Source organism: Belonocnema kinseyi, chromosome 1 (genome assembly GCF_010883055.1).
Source record: "Belonocnema kinseyi isolate 2016_QV_RU_SX_M_011 chromosome 1, B_treatae_v1, whole genome shotgun sequence".
Classification (NCBI taxonomy): domain Eukaryota; kingdom Metazoa; phylum Arthropoda; class Insecta; order Hymenoptera; family Cynipidae; genus Belonocnema; species Belonocnema kinseyi.
The window spans coordinates 93,754,043-93,775,690 of NC_046657.1; the positions used below are offsets into that span (position 1 = coordinate 93,754,043).

At 33.7% G+C, this 21,648-nt stretch overlaps 2 protein-coding genes across 2 annotated transcripts in view; one reads left to right on the plus strand and one right to left on the minus strand.

The window, feature by feature from the left end:
* Positions 1-633, minus strand: part of LOC117169455 (GTPase Era, mitochondrial) — a 3,329-nt gene extending 2,696 nt beyond the window's left edge. The window contains exon 1 of the mRNA XM_033355878.1: positions 277-633. Coding sequence (XP_033211769.1) covers positions 277-495 — 219 coding nt within the window. The 5' untranslated portion in view covers positions 496-633. The remainder of the gene's footprint in view (positions 1-276) is intronic.
* A 35-nt stretch (positions 634-668) lies between these two features.
* LOC117169293 (sperm-associated antigen 6-like) overlaps positions 669-21,648 on the plus strand; it is a 33,927-nt gene continuing 12,947 nt past the window's right edge. Inside the window, exons 1-8 of the mRNA XM_033355640.1 lie at positions 669-970; positions 2,791-3,053; positions 3,261-3,471; positions 12,491-12,669; positions 12,859-13,032; positions 13,344-13,493; positions 13,730-13,879; positions 13,967-14,125. Coding sequence (XP_033211531.1) covers positions 946-970; positions 2,791-3,053; positions 3,261-3,471; positions 12,491-12,669; positions 12,859-13,032; positions 13,344-13,493; positions 13,730-13,879; positions 13,967-14,125 — 1,311 coding nt within the window. The 5' untranslated portion in view covers positions 669-945. The remainder of the gene's footprint in view (positions 971-2,790; positions 3,054-3,260; positions 3,472-12,490; positions 12,670-12,858; positions 13,033-13,343; positions 13,494-13,729; positions 13,880-13,966; positions 14,126-21,648) is intronic.

The following is a 21,648-nucleotide window of genomic DNA, read 5'->3' on the forward strand; positions in this document are numbered from 1 at the left end:
ATATAATTACGGAGCTTTGTATACAAATTAAAAACAAAACATACATTACGAATTGCCAATCTTATCTTCTATTATTCTGTATTATAAATATGAGGGACCCCTTTTAAAGTTTCATCGTACATGCACCTGTTTATATTTGATCATTTTTTTATTTTTTAACTCAATTTGTGAGAGAATAGCAAGATATCTCGGCAGAATATTGAAAATAACCTATACATTCAATTTTACAAAAGTAGCAAAATAAGTCTTTACAATGTAAACATACTTAATACATACCGTTCTATTAACGAGTTGATTAATCAAGGTACTTTTTCCAGCATTTGGTAATCCAATAATCGCAATCTTAAGGGATTTTAAATGTGAATTACTGATTTCAGGATCCTCATTCTTGTCACTTGTTCCATTTGCATTAAAATTTGTTTCTAAATTCGTCGAAAATCGTCTTAAAATTCGTGAAAAACTTTGAAATACCTTCCTTTCAATTAAAAGCAGCATTTTTATTCAATTTTCAAAAATTTATTTTATATTTCTATCCGAAAAATATCAAATGTCGCGAAAAGCCGAAAACGCACTGTTATTTGAGGTTATGTTAGATACGACGAGAACAACACTTGCCTGCTATTCACGGTTGCGCACGCATTTATCAGAATCCAGAATCCCAAATATTTCGAATTTGCGAGCACGTGCGTTTCATGACTTTCATTTCTTTTTTTTCCCTATTACCGAAAACTCACACATTGAAAAAATGACAGAAACAAGAGTGAGAAAAATTTACTTATCAAAGATTTTCTTGGACTTTCCTACACATACCGAATTTTCACGAGGTTTTTCGTGAATGTTTTGATTCCATATCATTCACATTTGTCTGTCAACAAAAAAAAACCGGTGCGCGTCTTTAGACATTGTCGACTTTTTAAAGTTATCTTGCGAAAAAGAGAAGAAATTATGACTGCGCGAATTTGTCAGCAGGGTAAGTAATTTTTAAATTATATTTTCATAAAGTAATTTGTTATAAATATTTAATTATTTACGAATGGTATTGGCACAAAAAGGTAAATTTTTGAGTTTTTAAATTTGAGGTTATAAATCCGTTTTCTCTCAAACAAAAATTGTATTAGTTGTAGCTAATTTAAAGACAAAATTCTGCAAATTTAGAAAACGTCGACAAAATCATTTCTCTTAAAACGTATTATTTCAATACTTTTCATCTCCTAGAGTATAGTATATATCTTTTATAATTTATTTAATTCTAATCATTTCATTTATAATGAATATTCAACTTTTAAGACATATCATTGAATTTAAAAATATTAAATAATTCGATCTGAGCCTTGTCTTTAAAACCCGCATACGAATTTCTTCATAATAAAAGTTGTGTACAAAATGTGAAACTGTGTCTATCAATAACTATATCGCCATTTAAAAAAGTAATTATTTTTTCTAAAGCTGACATTTTATAAACGGCTGAAAAATCTTTTTAAATATTTCTGACGTCACGAAATAATGTCCGAAAACACATTTTACTCTTTCCCAGTTGGTCAAGAAGAGTTTAACAATCCAAAATTTTGTAAACAAAATTTTAAGAAAATAAAAATCGATTGCTTTGAAAAAACACAGCTTAATTTTTTTCAAATATCTTTGTTTATGTAGTTTATATGGATATGTAATACGTTAATTTGTTAATTTGTGTTAACTTGTAGAACATTTTCTAAGCGGAACAATTTTACGCATCTTGCATTATTATTTAGATTTTTTTTTTGAAAATTACGACCACTGCTCTAGTCTAGAGGGTAAGTTTGATTAAAATGTTGGTCATGCATTCTTTAAACTTTTCTTTTTTTAACATTTAAACATTTTTCAGAAGGTTTGAACGAAGACAAGGCGTTTTTCTATTTACACTTCTGTGCACAATTAACAGTTTTAAAGTTATAACGCGTTATAAACAATTAACTTTGCATTAAAATTCACATATTTTTGTGTCAAAAAAATCTCAGCACCCATTAAATCCGAAAATTTCGAAAAAAATGCAAATTGCTTTTCAAGCTACGTACTCAACAGGAGGAGAAAGAATTTTTCCTATCGAACTAAATATTCTATTTACAAGAAAGCATAAACAATCAAAGTTTAAACAAATCGATTAAAAATTTCCTTTTTCCTTTATAGAATACGTGTCATGAAAATTATTTATTATTTTATTTTTAAATTTGTAAATTTGAATCCAAATTTAACTATTTATAACGCTATAACTTCAAAACGGTTGATTTTAAAAAGAAAATATGAACAATAGAAAGTAGTGTCTTGGTTTATACGTTCTTAAAAATAATTTACAAAATATTATTGTACGTAAATAATGTATTTGTTCCAAAAAAAACCTTTAATAAATTATTAACGACCAACTTTTCGAAAAATTTCCATAGTTATTCTCAATTGGATCACTCTTCTAGACATTTTAATTAAAAGTTATACCCTCTAAACTCTAGAGCTCTCATTGCGTACAGATGTATTAATAGTGGCGAATCGATTATATGGAGTCTTCCTTACAAGACGCTTGATTTGTTTAAATCTTTAATATTAAACTTTTTCAACTTTGTTATGGATTTCGAAAGAATAAATCTCGACAATCTACAAAGAAAAGTTGGAAATCTTAATTTCTTCAATAGAGTTTTTATCAAAATTAAAAGTAATCGGGTGTCACGATTTTCCATATAAAAAATAATGCGAGTTTTTTTAATTGTTCAGAAATTATTATATTTATCGAAATTTTGAATTAAAATGTATGAATAATTTCAGTTTTTGAACAGTATCAAAAATCTCGAATGCAGTTTGTACAAACAGTAGCAGACCTTGCATCAAAGTCTCACAATGTAGAATGCCTCGAGAGAGCTGGTGTTCTAGAGACAGTGTGTCCTTTAATTAACGACATTGTGCCCACAATTAGGCAGACTGCTGTAATCACTTTGGGTAGATTAGCAAGTCATGATATAAAAATTGCCCAAGCTATTCTGAGGAAGGACGTGGTGCCCTGTATATTAAAAAATTTAGAGAAGCAAAATGTAAGAAAATATAAAACAAGAATTATCCCACAATTATTTTTGTTTACCAACACAAAATTGAGTTTGTTTAGTTAATCAATCAATGTGTCAATATATTTGTGAAATTTATGTTTTAGAGTATTTTTTATTTCTTTATTTTATCTGTAAAAATATATTGAATCCTTCTTATGTATGTCCATAAAAAATAAGTCATACTTTCTTGTGTAGAAATTTTACAAAAAAGCGGCACTTTTCATTCTACGTTCGATAGCGAAACATTCTGCAGAAATGGCGGCAGTTACTATAACTGGAGATGGATTAAATGCAATTATTTTTGGTCTTGAAGATTTTGATCCTGGAGTTAAAGAAGCTGCAGCTTGGGCAGTTGGCTATGTGGCCAGGCATAATACAAATTTGGCTCAAACTGTAATCGATGCTGGTAAACAGATTTTTATTTGATAAATTCTATATTAATTATGATTATTTAATTAGCGGTACAGGATAATCCAAATGTTATCAAATTAATTTTTTTAGTAAATTTTTATAAAGAATTCAATTTGATGCTAGCATCTTATTTTTATTATTTTGTTAATCGAAGCATTCAAAATGATCAACTTTATAGAAGTTTAAAATTTGGGTATTTGTATCGGAGATTTTAATGCTTCTAACTTTAAAGTTGGTTCAATTTTATAGCTTTAAAGGTTTAAGTTTTCCAAATTTCTAAATTCAATTATTTTCTAATTCTTCATTTTTAGATTTAAAATTTTATTTTTGGGGGTTTTCTAATGCTTTCATTTGAGACTTAAGATTTTAAAAATAAATTTGCTCAAATTTGAGTGTATATTCGAATGCTTCTAAATTTTACTTATAAAATCTTCCGCCCTGATAAAAAAGTTGTTACCTACTCTGTTTATTAACGCAAAAAATGTATTTTATTTATTTGTATGCAAAACTCTAGATAGGTCCTATATGTATATATATCCATGTGCGTAGTTGCCGAGAAAACTGATTTCAAAGGCACAAAATTGCATTTGAGACTGTTATCATTATTTAAATGTACCTACTTATTTCACTAGCAAATACAAATGTAGATGTCTGCCTTCTATATCAGGATTTTGACAGTTTCTCGAATTTGTTGAAATATGCCCTAGTTTTCTGTAGTAGATAGTTACTTTCTTTATCAGGTTTTCTCGAAAACCGTTATAGATATGTTAATGAAGGCCTAATGATCTATTGGGTAATCTGTATATGGAGTTAAAATTTGTATTATAAGTTATTATATTTAATGGAAGTAGAATTCCTCTTAATATTAGCCTTGAAACCGTGAAATGTTGAATTTCTTAAAACTTTAGCGCAATACTTCTAACAATTTGAAAAATATATTACTATAAGGAGTCGAACTACGTTTTTGTAAATATAATGTGGATGCAGCAATTAAAAAATATTATTGCTTTTTTTAATGTTTGCAAAATTTTCCCATTATTTTTACATTAATATACAGTTTTTATTAAAATCGTTTAAATCTCTTCTGAGAAAAATTAATTTTTTCGTTAACTGAAGCTTCCTCTATAACTTAAAAAATACGATTTTAATGTTAAATTTGCGGCAGTTCAATAACTATACCTCATATGTGTTCACAACAATTAACCTTGTGTTTTAAATTTGACATTGATTTGAATTCACTTGAAAAATGGATTGAATACAAGACATTTCTTGAAGATAATTTGTATGAACAAAGGAGCAACTTCAACTCCGTTAATTATCAAACCCAAGACCTTTCATTTACTGCAAGAATGCTCTGAAGAAACTACAATATTCCTCATCACGTGAACTTAAGCGCAACACTTTGTGACCAATAAGCATTGCACAAAGTCAGTTGAATTAAAATATCGATATTTTACGGCTTGGATGAAACGTCTTTCCGGATGAGCGTTGGATTACTTCGGACTAAATACCACACTGAAAAAGGTTAAAAGTTGACTTCAAATTGTTTTCGGATTGAAATTTGGTATTGAAAAGAATTGAAATTTTGATACTGATGGGTTTTGAATTTATACCGAAAAGAATTTAGAATTTCGTCTAGATATACCTCGAATACATTCGGGTTGGACGCACAGATTTAAAAGGATTGAAAGGTGGTTTGAAATAGATTTTAGATTCATTCTGCCAGGTTAAACTCAAGGATTGAAACATATTGAAATGTGTTTTTAAATTGGTTTCAGATTGATTCCTACAAATTTAACCCAGGGATTGAAAGGAATTAAAATATGTAAACGGATTGGTTTTGAATTGATTCTGATTAAATCCACAGATTAAAATGGATTAAAAGGTGGTACGAGTTGATTCAAATTTAAGTTGTTGTCAATCCATGCTTTGAGAAGGATTTCGAATTTTGTCTAGAAGAACCTCGGATTCTTTCGAATTGGACATACACATTGAAAAGTCTTTGTTTTAGAAATATTTGGGGCCTGGCTGAAATAAGCAGGGGATACAACACCTTTCGCTTAAAAGTGGAGAAGCCACTAGAGTATGACTTTGAGCGACTCGACACGTTGACGTAAAAACGCGGGCCTTCCCGCACTTAGGCGCAATATATTATATTCTATTATATTGCAAGCCGACTCTCATTTTTTTATTTTTTGTTTATTAGTTGAATGTTTATAGTCGGATCAGCTGCCAGGGTCATTAGCGACTGTACTGTAGGATTAATTATAAACTGTATGGTATCTGTATGGTAGCATACCCCCGTGTGGGGTTGCTGGTCCTACATCGTGTGCCTTCCCAGGTTGCGGATAGAGGAACACCTCCCAGATATGGGAGGAACTGGGAAAATCAAATACCCGGGGCGGATAAAAACCACCTAGGGGAAGGAACACCGAATTGAAATCAGAAATAAGTGAGTATGTTAATAACGACATATCCCAAGGGAGTAGCAATCTCCCCACTGATTCCGCTCGGGTTCCAGCCCCGGTGGTCAGTGCCGGTTCCATGGATTTTGGAGGGGACAAAATATACTTGGACAGGAGTGTCTGTGAGGAGCTTGGAAGTCCTTTGGACGTCACGGAGGAGGTGAGCTTCAGGGAGAAACTGGAGTGGGTTGTGCTAAGAGGGGGAAGCCTCTTCTCAACTGCTTGGCAGAGACTAAGGAGGCCCTCAAGGAGCTATAGGAGGTGAATGAAAAGATGGAGGCTTCCGGTCGAACGCAACGGAATATGTTCCACATAATCCGCGATGTGCTGTGATGGTCGAGGACCGCAAACGCTTCAGGGCCCGTGACCTCGACTCCAAGCAAGAAGGAGAGAGAAGAGAAGCCTGCTCCCAACAACATCAGGAAGCAGAAGAAAACGTAGCGGCGTTCTTATCCCGAGGCGGTTTTAATCAAACCAGCCAAGGGGTTGAGTTACGCGGAGGTCCTCAAGGATCTCAAGCAAAAGGTTAGCCCTGACGCCCTAGGTGTACAAATCAAGGGGGTCAGGCAAACCAGAAACGGAGAGGTCCTTGGGGAACTAGGATCTACAGGAAGGGACAGAGCCGAGCTGTCGGCGGCCATAAGATGAGCTATAGGTGAAGGGGGTATTGAGGTCGAGGTCTTAGACCTGGACACCTCAACAGACGCAGGAGAGGTCGAAGCGGCCGTAAGAAGCCACTTTGGCAACAATTATGTAGGAGAGGTGAAGGTCAGCCTCACGAAAAGACGCTACCGAGGTAATCCGAGGGATTTCGTGGAGTTGTCCGAAAAGTTGACGGTGAGACTAGTGCGCGCAGGACACCTGAAGGTGGGGTGAGTGTCCTGTCGTGTACACAAGAAGGTAGAGAGGGTACGCTGCTACCGCTGCCTAGGCTGCGGCCACATGGTAGCTGGTTTCGAGGGCCCTGACAGAGCGAAGGCTTGTTGAAGATGTGGCAAGGAGGGCCATAGGGCTGCGGTGTGCGAAAGTACATCGCTGTGCTACCTCTGTGCCTCAAAACAGGAGAAGCCCCGGAACGACCATTTACCGGGGACGATGAGGTGCTTGACCTTCAGGGATGCAGCTTCTTCATAGAAGCCCCCCCGGACGTCCAAGCTGAAGAAACACATTCAACCATGATGTCGAAGGCCGACGAGCCCGTTGTGCGATACTGTTGCGCTACTGAGTACGATGCGTACATCATGGCTGGACTGTACTGAAAAAGGGCTGGTCCGATCTGAAGCCCATAAAATTGAAGGAGCAAACCAGCAGAAGCGTTCACAGGCCAAAAACGGCACCGCCCTGAAGTAATGCGAAAGCGGTTCCGGGGCAGAATTATGCCAAGGAGAAAGGGTGGTGTTGTTTAGTGGGTCCCTTAGTGGCATCATTATAATGACAGAGTTTATATTGTATGATGTATAATTATACGCAAGGTATAACTAAATATAATATATGTCAGGTCATTGTAGTGATGCGTAGACTAAGATCCCCACACTACCGAGAAGTGCGGACCCTTCATAGGACAATCACTATACCATCCGAGTCACGATGACTCCTTTCTCATTTATTGTTGTGAGAGTAAAGTGTGGTTTTTTAAAGATAATTTTGCAACGGTTAGCACAAAAAGTGACCAATGATAAGTGTCATACCTAACCAGATGACGGACGACAATGCATACATACAGATGACTACGGGTACTGAGTAAACAGTGAACCTCACTGATTAAACCAGTGACGGAATTCTACTGAGGGAATCAGTGAAATCTCACAGATTTTCAGTGACACAATTCTAGCTATTCAACCAGTGAGATTTCATTAGAAATCAGTGAGATTTTACTAGTTCATTTTAAGAAAGTACGTATTGTCTGAAGCAGCGCGACAGCTTCGTTCAACTGGTTCTTCGGCCTCTTAGCCTCAATGATTCTCAGTCTTCAGTATGACACTAACTATTTTGTCAGGTGTGGCTTCTCCTAATTCGCTTTCCAATGTTTTTTTCCAGTGTCGCTTTCCATTCAAGAAATTTATGGTGCACGCTGTCATGTTCCGCGTGACAAGGCATGCATATCGAGTTCCTTGCTTTCTTATTTAATGTAGGTGCATGCGGAAGTATCTATACCTGGAGAAGAATTGTTTTAGGTAGTAATTGGTCTCTTTCTAAATACTTTCGAGCTCAACCTGTGGAATCAGACTTGCGGTCCATCTTCGTCTGTAGTCGCTATTCTAGCCTTATTGCCATTCTTTCATGGAGAGAGCTCCTAGCTTCATCTTTAGCAATGTGCTTGCTCACTTCTCATGTCTTTGGAATACCAGCTATTTTTCCTGGGCCAATAGGTCGATTAATATCACTCCTGCGAACACTGATATCGGCAGTTTTGATACCGTGTAATAGGAACACGCTATTTTGAACGCATCTCTTTGTTTGACCGCTGTGGCGGCTTTATCGCTGCCTGACTTATTTGCTCCCAGAAGGAGAGCTTCTTGTCCGTCAAGATTCCTAGGTGCTTTAAGTCTTTCGTGGCTGTAACCTTCACAGATCCTACCCACATCGGTATCGTGCCTCTGCATTTTAGACAATTTTTTCGGAGATCTGAAGTTTCTTCATTCCACTAATAGCTAGAGGTCCTATTCTTGTATCTCTTCTTGCGAGGCATCAAGGCGCCACAGGCCTGATATATAAGCCGCATTATGGCTTCAACTAATGCTTTCGCACTAATGTCAATTCCCTCCAACAGACTGTTCCGGCCTCTGACTATCGTTAAGGATAGTTTCTTTGCATTCATTTTTTCCATGTTCCACTTTTTGGCTTTGCTATGGTGCACAATGTTTTTTGGCCTGCCTTCTGCATTTAAAAATAGGTATTGGTAGTCGCTTTCAGTGCAGTCCTTCACAACCTCCCAGTTCTCTATAAGAGGGGCTGTTCCTTCATATATATGCTAGAGCGATATCCGAAATCGTTCGCATTTTACCGGCCTTCTTCTAGCTGCCATATCCATTGCCTTGACATTGAAATCCCCAGCCATCATCACTGCCCCTCCAGCTTCCTGGATTGCATCTTCAAACAAGTCCAGGTATTGCTTAAAGTCATTCGATTTTGTACCCAGATGGCTACCGTGCCCAGGTTATCCGAGAAACATATTTTGGTGTCCCTCTTCTGGTCCTGTTCACTACATTTGTAACATAGGCCGCCACGATCTGGCCCTTTACAGTCTCTAGAGTCTCTAGACTGATGCCCATATTCCAGGCATTTGAAGCAGAGAGCCACATAAATCATCTAGTTTACTATTAATCTATCCTACTTTTATGGGCTTGGCTTCCAGTAGTAAGTTTGACTGCTCTTCGTTCAAGTTCATGAAGACATGATCTTTCCTCTTTGGAGATTTAGACCTTTATGTCCCCATTTTGTTCCTTGAGTTCTCTTTTCACTGCCTCTTCAACATCTTCTTTGGACGTAATACGGTTGAGGACAAAGTCTTTCAACGTTACTCTGGGAACCAGAATCCATAACACTCTTGTGTCTCCATGTGTGGTCTTGACAGCAATCGCAAAGTCTTGTATGTCCTTTGTGTCTTTGCTAAGCCCCAACACCACTTCCTTATTTCTTGTTTAGCGCATAGACCGCATTTCGTAATTAGTTTCCTCAAGGTTTATTTTCGACTTGATATCTTTTAAAACGTCCGTTTAGGACTTCCCGCTTGCCAGCTTCATCAGAAGAGCTTCTATGCGTTGTATTTTCTTCGGCTTGCGTTCTGGCCTTTTTCGCTCTTTCCCTTTTCTTTTTTTTACTTTTCCTTTGGGCAGGTATTCCTTTCTGGTTTTGAAAAGCTTCTTTTTCTGTTTCTTTCCCGTCTTCATAGTGCAATACACTCACCCGACGGATTGAGTATGATTGATGTTAGTATTAATGGGAGAATTGAGAAGGATTGAACAATTGGGCCAGAAGAGCCTCGCATTTATTTAAATTGTACGATGGATTGAAAAGGATTGAGAAGGATTGAAAATTCTGAACGGATGATCTTCGATTCAGAGGGATAGAATTTGGAGTGGACGCACTGATTGACAGGGATTGAAAACTTGCTGCACTACGAAAAATGGATTGTGCCTTTTACTATCTTGGAAGCTTAAGTATGGGAAAGCGATCTAAGTTATATATTTAAATATCTGTATATTATTACAAAATACAATCTAGATGTTAATTTTAAAAAACCAGGGTTTTAAACCTAAACATCTAGACTAGGTGGTACGCCTTAATATCTACATATCCCTATTTCAAATCCATCTTTCTCAGTGATCCGATTAAGTTGAATACAGATTTCTAAATGTTTCGGAATAGTTTGGAGTGATTCAGAATGAATTACTATTCGAAAGTTTTGTTAGGATAGAGAGAGCAGAGATCATGGAGAAGTTACAATGTGGGGAAAAGAAAAAAACCTTTTCTTTATAGACGAAGAGACGTGGAATTAGTCAATATTAGAATAGAGAGTAGAAGTAGGCGACGATGAGAATATAGATTATGGAGAAATGAAAAGAACAAATATGAGAAATACAGATGGGGAAAATGGGAGAAGAGAGTGCATCGAGTTATGAGTGGTATAAAGAGATAATGAAGACGAAATTGCTTAGATTTTTGAAAAAACTCGAGAAGAGAATAGATAGAGAATTGAGATTGCATTAGGAAAAAGATGCAAAAAGAAAATATTGAGTGTGTGGTTAGGAGTAAGAGATTTAGGAAACTGCACGGAAATACATACATGTTCAGGGTTGTGCGAAAGCAATTTTGAATGATATTTGAAGCATTTTAAATGATATTTTTTACGACTAAAGTAAAAACTACGTGTCCTGTCAAAAATTATAGCTCTTTTTTGGATGAACAATTTTTGTCTCATTTTTTTTCGTAGCTTATATCGAAAAGTGATTCATTATAAATTCATAGTTCTTTCCAGGACGCGCAATTTGAGCTTTTTTATTTTTTTCGTATCTCGCATAGTTTGACCAAAAAATGGAATTTTTGGATTTTTCATTATTTTTGGTACGATCAAATTTGGAATGTTCAATTTTTCGACCAAATTAAAAAAGTTGTCATCGTATTCATGTCGGGCTTTCAAAAAGCAAAGTTTTTCTTCTCTTGGCTTTTTTTTCATATCATGCGTTGTTTGGCGTAAAATATTCATTTTAGTTTGTTTTTTTGGATTTTAAAAATGCTCTAATTCTGGTAATTTTTTTTAATAGAAAAATGTCATAAGAATAAATTGTTTGAGTTTCTGAGTATTATGAATAACAGCACATAGAATTTTAAAATCTTGAAAAAATTTGGTTTTAAAGATTTCAAAAAGCAACGTTTTTCTTCTCTTAACTTTTTTTCATATCATACGTTGTTTGGTTTAAAATGTTCATTTTAATGGTTTTTTTTTTATTTTGAAAATGCTTTAACTCTGATAATTTTCTTTTTATATAAAAGTCATTAGGATAAATTGTTTGAGTTTCTGAGTACTATGAATAACCGTTCATAGAATTTTGAAATCCTGAAAAAATGTGGTTTCAAAAAGTTGAGGTACGATCAAATTTTGAATTTTCTACATTTCGACCAAATCAAAAAAGTTGTTATGACCACCTTTTAGGGCTTTCAAAAATCAACGTTTTTCTTCTCTTGACTTTTTTTCATGGCATGCGTTGTTGGCTTGAAATGCTCATTTTAATTTGTTTTTTTGGATTTTGAAAATGCTCTAACTCTGATAATTTTCTTTTTATAGAAAAAAGTCATTAGGATAAATTGTTTGGGTTTCTGCATACTATGAATAATCGTTCATAGAATTTTGAAATCTTGAAAAAATGTGGTTTCAAAAAGCTGAGGTACGATCAAATTTTCAACTTTTCGACCAAATCAAAAAAGTTGTCATGACGATGTTGTAGGGCTTCCAAAAATCTGTTTGAGTTTCTGAGTACTATGAATAACCGTTCATAGAATTTTTAAATCTTGAAAAAATGTGGTCTTAAAAATTTTGAAAACGTGCTTACTTTTTGAATTTTGATCCAAAATAGCTGGTTCACGAACTTGTTCTTTCTTTTTAGGCCTTAAAAAAGTGTGTCAAAGCAGAATCCAATCTGATCAATTTTTTAAAGTTATCGTGCCTACAGAATACAGATAGACAGATAAACAACTTCGTAAAAATCGTCTTTTCTGACTCAGTGGGTCTCAAAACGTGGCAAGAAAATATAAAATTTTTACTAATTCAAGGGTTTCAGGAGGAAAATTGATGAAAGAATTAGAGGAAATTAGCGGCATTGGGTTAAAGAATGAAAACAAAAGTTTTTATACTCAACAATGATCCGATGATATTTGAGTCTTTGAATGCTGTTAAATTTTAAGTGTATCATATTTTAGCGTTAAAGTTTCGATGCTCGATTTTAAAATGCAACGAAATTTATGAAAAGGTTTTTGCAGTTCAATAATAGTCTAAATTTGTTTATAATTTTCCATTGTCAAAGTTTTCATGAATTTTTCAATTTTCTAAAGGTGCAGTCCCTTTGCTTGTTCTCTGTCTGCAAGAGCCTGACATGTGTTTGAAACAGATTAGTGCTTCTGCACTCTGTGATATCAGTAAACATACTGTAGAACTAGCTCAAGCTGTTGTCGATTCTGGAGCGATTTCAATTTTGGCGAAAGCCTTTTCCAAGCCTGATGCCAAATTAAAGGTTTCTTTTATCTTAAAAAAAAATGAAATGTTATTTTCAAAAAAGGAATTTAAATGTTTTTTTAAAATGGAAATCCTAGTATAATTACGTTTTAAATCGAGAAATTTCGCAATCACAATAGTTTATTTTTATACATTTTTTTTTAACATGTCTTAAGTTCAAAATGTATTTAGTAACACTAAAATTCAGCGACAGGTTCTCTCAGCTTTGGGAAACATTGCAAAACATTCAATAGAATTTGCAGAATTTGTTGTGGAGGCTGAAATTTTTCCAAATGCTTTAATTCACATGGCTCATCCCGACGAAAATGTCGTAAAAGCTGCTGCAGTTCTTACAAGAGAAGTCTGCAAACATACCTTCGAAGTATGATTCAGGTTTCATACGTTCAATCTTTAATTTAGTATTTCAATAATTTCTTGATTTTAATTTTAACTGTATTTCTTTTTTTTTTGAAATACAATTTTCCTGCAATAAATATATCTTTTTTTCTTGTAGAAATAAGTTCCCTTCAGTTTTTTAAAAATAAGCGTTTAAATTTGGCTAGATGAGAAAATCTTGATGATTTTTGCTTGTTTAAAATTTGTCTTGCTTTAGTAAATAGGATGGAAGTGAAATAGTAAAGGTCGAAAAATTAAAAAATTAATTTTCCACTTCAAATGGTAATTTGTTTTAAGTTGGCAGAATTAATTGTCAACACTGGTGGAATTGCAGCCCTCGTAGAATTAATAGCCACTGCAAAGTCTGCAAGAGTGCCAGGATTAATGGCTATCGGATATATTGCTGGTCATTCAGACCAATTAGCTTTAGCTGTTATCGAATCACAAGTAAGACTTTGATCTGTTCAATTTTTTTCAATTAAACTCAATCGAACTTTTAACCAGTTAGTTTGTGACAGGAAATTGAAACCATTTTTTTTTAAAGTTAAAAACCCATTTAAAATTGCTTCGACTTACAATAGAGGATGCGATTGAATCTAAACGCTTTTAATTCTCATGAAGCATTAATATGATTAAGAAGTCATATAATAATCTTTTTAAATTAAGATCATATATTTTCCAAGGGACTAATACAGCTGGTTTTTGTCCTGGAAGAAGAAACTGAAGATCATGTCACAGCAATAACTGTTTGGGCTTTAGGACAAATCGGAAAGCACACAGCCCATCATTCTAGAGCCGTTGCAGAGGCCAAAATCTTCCCTAAATTACTTTCGGTTTCTAGTTTTTCCGCAACTACCGTATTGTAATTCTGAAATATTTAAAGATGTTTCTAAATATTAGTATTTTAAAATAAATTGCAGATTTACACGAATCCAAAATCTTCGGAAGATCTAAAATCAAAATGCAAGATGACTTTGAAACAAGTTTTACAAAAATGTACTTATGTCGAAGCATTGGAACCTTTACTTCACGATGCACCTTCAAATATTCTGAAATATATCATTGGCCAATTTAGCAAGGTAAATTATTGAATTGAAATTAATATAAAATATTACATATCCCTATGTAAATATTTGTAAATAATAACCATTCTGGAAAAAAACTACATTTCTGAGGGGTTGAACACTACATTAAACTTAATTATACAATATATGGTTCTGATTTCACTTAAATTCTTTGTGTAATTGAATAGCAAAAAACTAATGATTGATTCAATATTAGTTATCATGAACTATTAATATCCCCTTTGAAAATGTTTGCTTGGAAACCCGCATGGAAATATATACGCGGAAATTCATGGGGAAATTTGCAATAGGAATACATTATCACATCGATTTCCACGTGAACCTGAATGTACAGAAAGATGGGGGTGAGAGAGGGTGGGCTCAATATTACAGGTACGGTGGTTTTAAATTCCCATGCGTATATTTTTAATAGGGATATTATATGGTGTACTCAAAACTAAAAAAAAGTCATATATTTTTGCCTATTCCCGCGTGGAAAAATGGAGGAGGCCCCCGTCAAGGTCCACATGGATTGCCCTCATGCCTTGTGGAATTCATGAGGGCAATCCAGACGTGGTTCCTTATAGAAACGATATGCTAATCCATAGGGGCCCAGCATGGGCTGCCCTCATGGAACCCTCATGGTTGCCACCACGAAAGCCCTCTTGGGTTTTTTTTGTTTGACAGTGCTGGCACTTATATTGGCATATCTCTGGGATCGTAACACTATTTTGTACTGGGCAGTCAGTGTTGGGCTAGCACTGGATATCGCTACTAGCACATTACTATTTCAATTGGAAATTCACCATGGGCGGCAGTACTGCGTCAGTGCTAAGTAGTACCGTACTGCTACACTTTAACCATAGGGCAAAAAAGTCGGCTTGCGGGTTCAATTCCCGCCTCGCTCTCTGGAAGAGCCTCGGTGGCCCGTGCGGTGAACTCTAGCCTAGCAAGGGAGTTGTTGTGTGTGTATGTGGGGGGGGGGGTGTAAAGAAATAGGGAAGAAGATGCAAGAAAAATGTAAACCCTTAGGGGACGCATTAGAAGCTTCCATATTACAAATAAAATTTCGAACGCTGTGGGGTATCGAACCTACATAATCTATCCCTAATAAATCTATCACCTAGCTCCCTAGCAGTCTGGAGTGCTAACCACTGCGCTAAACCGACAAGTTGAAACTCGGTGAAAAAGCCATCCTCATAAGCTACAGTTCAGAAAAGTTAAAGTACCAAATTTTAAGCTCTCTTTTTCTAATTATTTATTATTATTATTATTATTATTATTATTATTATACGTCGTTTTGTAAATGTAAAATACACGAACTGTTAACAGAAATATCAATAAAATAATTATTAAATCAATAATTTAAATCTATTACAATTTTTCTTCGCGTAATATTTTGTTTTCTCACGTTATAAGCTAATTTCAAAATTTTTACAATGACAGGAAATGTAATTTTTAATTAACATTTAAAATTTTTCATGAAAAATGAAACTTAGAATTGTTTTATTTAAAAAACCAGGAAAAAATTTGTTTTCGGGACAGATGTGTTTATAGTTTTTTGAAATTTTAGAACGCATAAACCATATTTCAAAACGTATTTTTTTCATTTTTTAGGATATAAAATGTTTACTCTTCCGACTTAGAAATTTTAATTGTTGATCCGTGAGGGCAATCGAGCTTTTGCTCCCAGCGGGGGAGGTCAAAGTTCGAATTTCAAAAAAGTGTAATCGAATTTTTGTCAGAAATTCGCTGTTTGCAAGTCTGAACTCATGAAACTATAACATTTGTGGCGTCAAAAAAATATTCATCCTTTGGATTTTGAAATTTGAATCGTTGATCCGTGAGGGCAACCGAGCTGGGTTCCCTGCGGGGATCCCTATGGAACATCCATATTGTGAGAGTTCGAATTTCAGAAAAGTGTCATTCAATTTTTGACAGAAAATCTTTATTTGTAAATTTGAACTCATCAAACATTAAAATCAGTAGTGTAAAAAAAATATACGTCCTTTGAACTTTGAAATTTCAATCGTTTATCCGTGAGGGCAACCGAGTTGGGCCCTCGACGGGGGCGCTCATCCGAAGGGGTCTCAGCGGGGCTTTTTCCACATGGGTAGGTAAAGAGATATATCTTTTACGATTTATGAGTTTTCAAAGAAATCATAGCATCTTAATGATTTCACGCCATTTTAAAGGGTTTAAAGATTATTCAGAATTTGTAAGATTTTCGAGATGTCAACGGATTTTATGAAATATCAACGGACTTCATGCGATTTTTAAATATTTAGTATTTTAAGGAAATTTAGAAGATTAAAATCGATTTGAAAGGATTCAAACGGATTTCAAGTAATTTTAAATATTTTAAAGTATCTGAAGGGTTTTAGACCAATTACAAAGAAGTTTAAAGAATGCACAGGATTTCAAAAGATTTAAACTTAATTTCACGAGGACTTCATGGGATTTCACGAGATTTCGTCGAATGTGTTTAAAAGTGTTGAGTAGTCACTTGTTACAAGTAACTGAGGTACTGAAAAGTAACATTATTTGGAACTTTTAGGGTAATCTAGATACTATTTTTACAAGTCACTGGTAACGTAACTTAGTTACGATTTATTCAGTAACTTGTAACTTTAATTTTAGTGACTTTAAAGTTACTTTATGTGTTTTTATATCTGCTATTAAGAGAGCAACACCAAGAACAAAACCAAGCAGACTTGGAAAATTTCGTGTCAAGAATCTGAATTGCTAGAACTAAATACATGAGTCGTGATTCTGACTTGAAATTAATTTAAAAAAATAATGTTCAATGGCCGACGAAACAAGTAATTTTGGTGATCCTGCCAAACAATGCGGAAAAACAAAAACCGTTCAGAATATATTATGGGCAGGATATTCTGAGTGACATATCTATATTACTCAATTTGAATTTTATTCTAAATATCTATTATTGTTCACTTGCCGAAACATATGGTGTATTTTTGGTTTACTTTACATGTCTAATTCTTTTTAAATTATGTTTTTATGAATTACCATCTTAATTATTTATACTTTTAAATAACAAAATGAAGGTAATGAAAAAAGTAAATTTGCAGGTAACTTCAAGTTACTTTTTCTAGTAACTGTAACTATATAGTTACTCAAAAAAGTAACTTACACAACACTGGTGTTTAAATTCAAAAAAGCTACTTAAGCTGAAATTAAATAAAAATTGCAGTTTACACGTAACGATATTTATTAAACGTAATAATGTCTTTCGTCACACATCGTATTACACACATATACCTATAAGTATATGCATTACGGTGATTCATTCTGCACGAAGTTTCGAAATGTATCTGCAATAAAATGATGATTAGTGACATTTTATGAGAAAATGAACCTTAAATTTTAGATTGGCCCTGAGCCCGAGTGTCGAACTTTTAAATTCTTAAAGGTACAGGTCCGAATCTTTACCCATTAATTTCTAAAGGGTCCAGATCCAGACTCGGTTCCTTTAAATTTTGAAGGACCCGTGGATTTATCTTAATGTTCCAGATCCGGACCCGCTGCCTTAAAATTCCTAAAGGTACGGACCGTGTCCCTTTAAAATTTAGGAGTTTCGATCCCTGGTAAAATCAAAATCGGTCAGCATCAGCAGTTTTCGCATTGCACTTCCCATATGATTTACATGGTAATATTTGTTAATATTTGTTTAGAATTATATTTTTATTCGACTTTTCTACAAAACGGATCTTACCAAAAATTTTATTTGCTGAAATTAAGAGATCATAAAAAGATAAAAAAACTTGTCTTATTAAAACGAACAACTTTTTGAGTTACAGTCGTGTAATATTCCAAATTTTAAAAACGTTTTCTTAATATAAAAGAATAAACAATTTTTTGAAGCTTTATAAATCGCTATTCATAGATAAAACATTCGTTCGAAAATTAATAAGTCGTTACTGGTAGGTCATAAAAGGTTCTTCAATAGATACACTGATGCGTTTCAAACAAGCCTATAAATCTATACTTTTAGAATTTATTTCTCTAGATTATGCGTGTCACTATTAATCAGGTTCGAGCATTTATATTTCAAAACTTCATGCAAAATAGATCACCCTAATATTTATAATTTATCATTTACATCGCTATATCTACACGTTGTACAAAGTTGTAATAGGCGTAGTTAATTTCTTCTTCATTAACTTGACCTCAATAATAATTGATTAGCTATTATACGCATGTACAAAAATGATATTCACCCTCAAAGCAGAAATTACTGACGTAGTTTTCCATTTTTTATCATTCTCTAAAAAAATGGTCGATCGAAGTTTTTGCTCCAAGGGCCTACCGTATGTTAACACAAAGAGTTACTATTCCTGTAGCTTGTGATTAAAAATGCATTCGCCTGGTTACAAAACAACGAAGCCACTTACATAATTCAATATTAATAGGTAATATCAAAATCTTACTAATAAGATTACACTAAGCAAATTCTTATAAGAATTTCCAGGCTGAAATTTAAGAAATTGTAAAGTTTCGATATCTTGAAACTTCGTGTGAAACGTCAAAATATCTTGATTTAAGGAGAATTGAGTAGTTGAGAAATTCTTCTGAGACCATATTTCCAATTGTTTTATTTTATGTAAGTTGTTGATCAGTACTTATGTATTTTTTTGAAAGTGGATATTTGGTCTGTATTAAGTATGATTGATTAATCAATTAAATTGAACTTTATTAATACTATAATATTGGCAAGTGGGTTTACAGTCTACAATATTCCGGAAATATGTTCCACATTAAAGACAAGTAACTCATAGGAAATTTTCTTTAACAACAAATTTACCCCCAAACATGTCTGATTGTCATGAAAAAGCGATCGAGTTCTTTGCTGAGCTCTTTAGAAAAGAGTTTAAAAAAGCAGTGATCAGTCGATTTTTATTTATTTATTAATTAATTTACTTATCTAGTTATTAATTCTAAGTAAATTATTCGAGAGGAATATCTAGAGGAATTTATTAATAAATATCTAAACGAATAATAAAAAATATAAATTTTTTCCTAGCACTATTCAAAATGCTGGATGCAAATTATTTTCGAAAGCTTACTTTTGTAAGCTATAGAAAGGAGTTACGAGCCAAAAGGCGTTCTATCGTTGGCCCCTTTATCTACGATATTTTCAACGGCAAGGCGGTTTCGTAAAATCTAAATAAATTGGAATAGAAAGTGCAAACTTGCTTTACGTATTTTGACTTTTGATGCATCGAATAAAAATCTTAATGCAGAATATATTAAAATTCAATTTAAATTTTGAATCAGGGTTATTCTTAGTAGATTTATCAAATCTTCCAAATACAATTTAATTTGAAATAACATTAAGACTCTAGAATTAGAAATTCCAGTGCATGAATAAGAGTTTCGAAATTTAATTCATTTTTATCGAGGAACTATGATGTTAGGATCTTTCAGTCTTCTATTTGATCTTTGGTTTCATTTTAATATTCAGAAAATTCCTGCAAAATCAGAATTTGGAAGCCGTTGCAAATATAGAAAATTACAAGAAGATAATCAAAAAGGTTGGAAAAAGGGGTGAATCACAATAGTCTTCATTTCGGCGGAATATCAATGCCTAGAAGTGTTTTCAAAATGCATAATCGCTTTTGATAAATATTTTTGCGTTTACAAAAATTAAATTTTTCAGGATTTTTGTATACTTCACTCGTCGTGTTCGTCATTGGCTTTGATGCTGGCGTAGTTATTAACGTTTCTGTTCATCTTTAGCATTTTTAGAAAACTTCCCAGAACCAAAATTGTCTTTCGATGTCTCCTAAAGATTCCAGAATAAAGAGCCTCTCTGACATCTCTGCGATCGCTCACGTCAGAATCTATACTGGAACTTGCAGAGACTATGGATGGCTTTGCAGAAACTGGTTGATGATTCGGAGACTCCCTCGAGTTGAGAATAATACGCTGCTGATTATTGATCATCTTCGATATTTCTTCAAAATTGGTTAAACTCGAAATTTTTAATTTTTACCTCAGGCCTTAAATTTCAAGTTCAAAACTAAAAACTCACGTCTCCAGTTTCGATTTTAAATATCCACCTTTATCCTCTAGTTTTTTTTCAAATTTACTCGCTAACTGCGATTTTTCTCAGGTGCGATAACGTTTTAAATTCGGCATCATTAAAAAATTATCAGGTATCTTGTGATTCAGTTCTTATCAGTTCGGTGAATCTCATTTCGTGCTGATTCAGTATAGCTTCTGAACTGAATAAATAAAATGCAACTGAATTTCGTCGACATTTTCGAAAAAAGTTATTCTCGTTTCGCAAAATGTGTTCAATGTATTTGAAAATGTTTCTTGGATTTGTGAGATTTATATTAAGTGCCAATTAAAAAAATGACTAGTCTAATTTTGTTAATAGTCTCTTTTAAATTTAGATTGGGCTTCTTTAGGGAAAAACGTTTTTCCTCTGGTTTCCGATAAACTTGCTTTTCTTATGATGAATCTTTAAATCTTCCATTCGAGTGTCAAGTTGCTTGATCACTTATCTCCGGTAGCTGAAAGAAGTAATTGAACAAGGTTAATGCAAGTTTAATTAGATAATTATGTGAAAAAATAAAATTTCAAATTAAAGGCTTCGAATTTCGAACATTTTTCAGTATTTAGATTTTTATTTTTAAAGGCTTCGAAATTTATGCTCTACATTTATGGGTAATATGTTAGTATAACATATATTGGAGATAGAAAGATTTCCAGAATATTTTAGAAAAGTCAAGAGCGTCTAAGAATTTTCAGACTTTCAAAAATAAAAAATAAACATTTAACCCTTAAACGGCCAAAACGCCACTACCGGTACACTGCTTTTCAACGGCCAATAACTAAGACTATTCGAAACTAGAAAAAATTGAGACACATATATTTTTATTGCTTAAGATCTCCTCTTTCCGACGGTGCCAATGAAATTTCTCAAAAAATTTTCTTATTATCCCAAAATGCAGTTTAAACAAAAAAAAAACGTAATTTTTCGTGCCTATTTTTTTTTGTGAACCATTTTCCAAAGCTTTTCGAGTCTGTAAATAATCTGGAATCTCACTAACGGGTGAAATAAATGTCTAAACTTTGAGAATCCATGGTTCAAAGATCGATTTTTCGTTTTAGTATTTTCAAAATGGCGTCTTAATGGCAAAATTTTTGTGAAAACATTCATGAATTTTTTTACAATAAACGATGCGCTTTTCGGAAAAATCATCAAGAATAAAAAGTTCTTGTAATCAGCCAAGGAATACGCCTGAATTTTTTCGAAGCGTTTTGAGCAAAATTTTGGATTTTGCATATGAACAATTTTTTCAAAATTCAAAATTTTGCTCAAAACGCTCTGAAAAATTCAGGCGTATTCCTCGGCTGATTACAAGAACTTTTTATTCTTGACAAATTTTCCGAAAAGCGCATACTTTTTCAATAAAAAATTTCCATAGTTCTAAGCATCGTGTAAGAGTAAAATGATTCACGAATATCTATCGTCCGTCTGCCGCAAACAAAGTTTACGTTGCCCA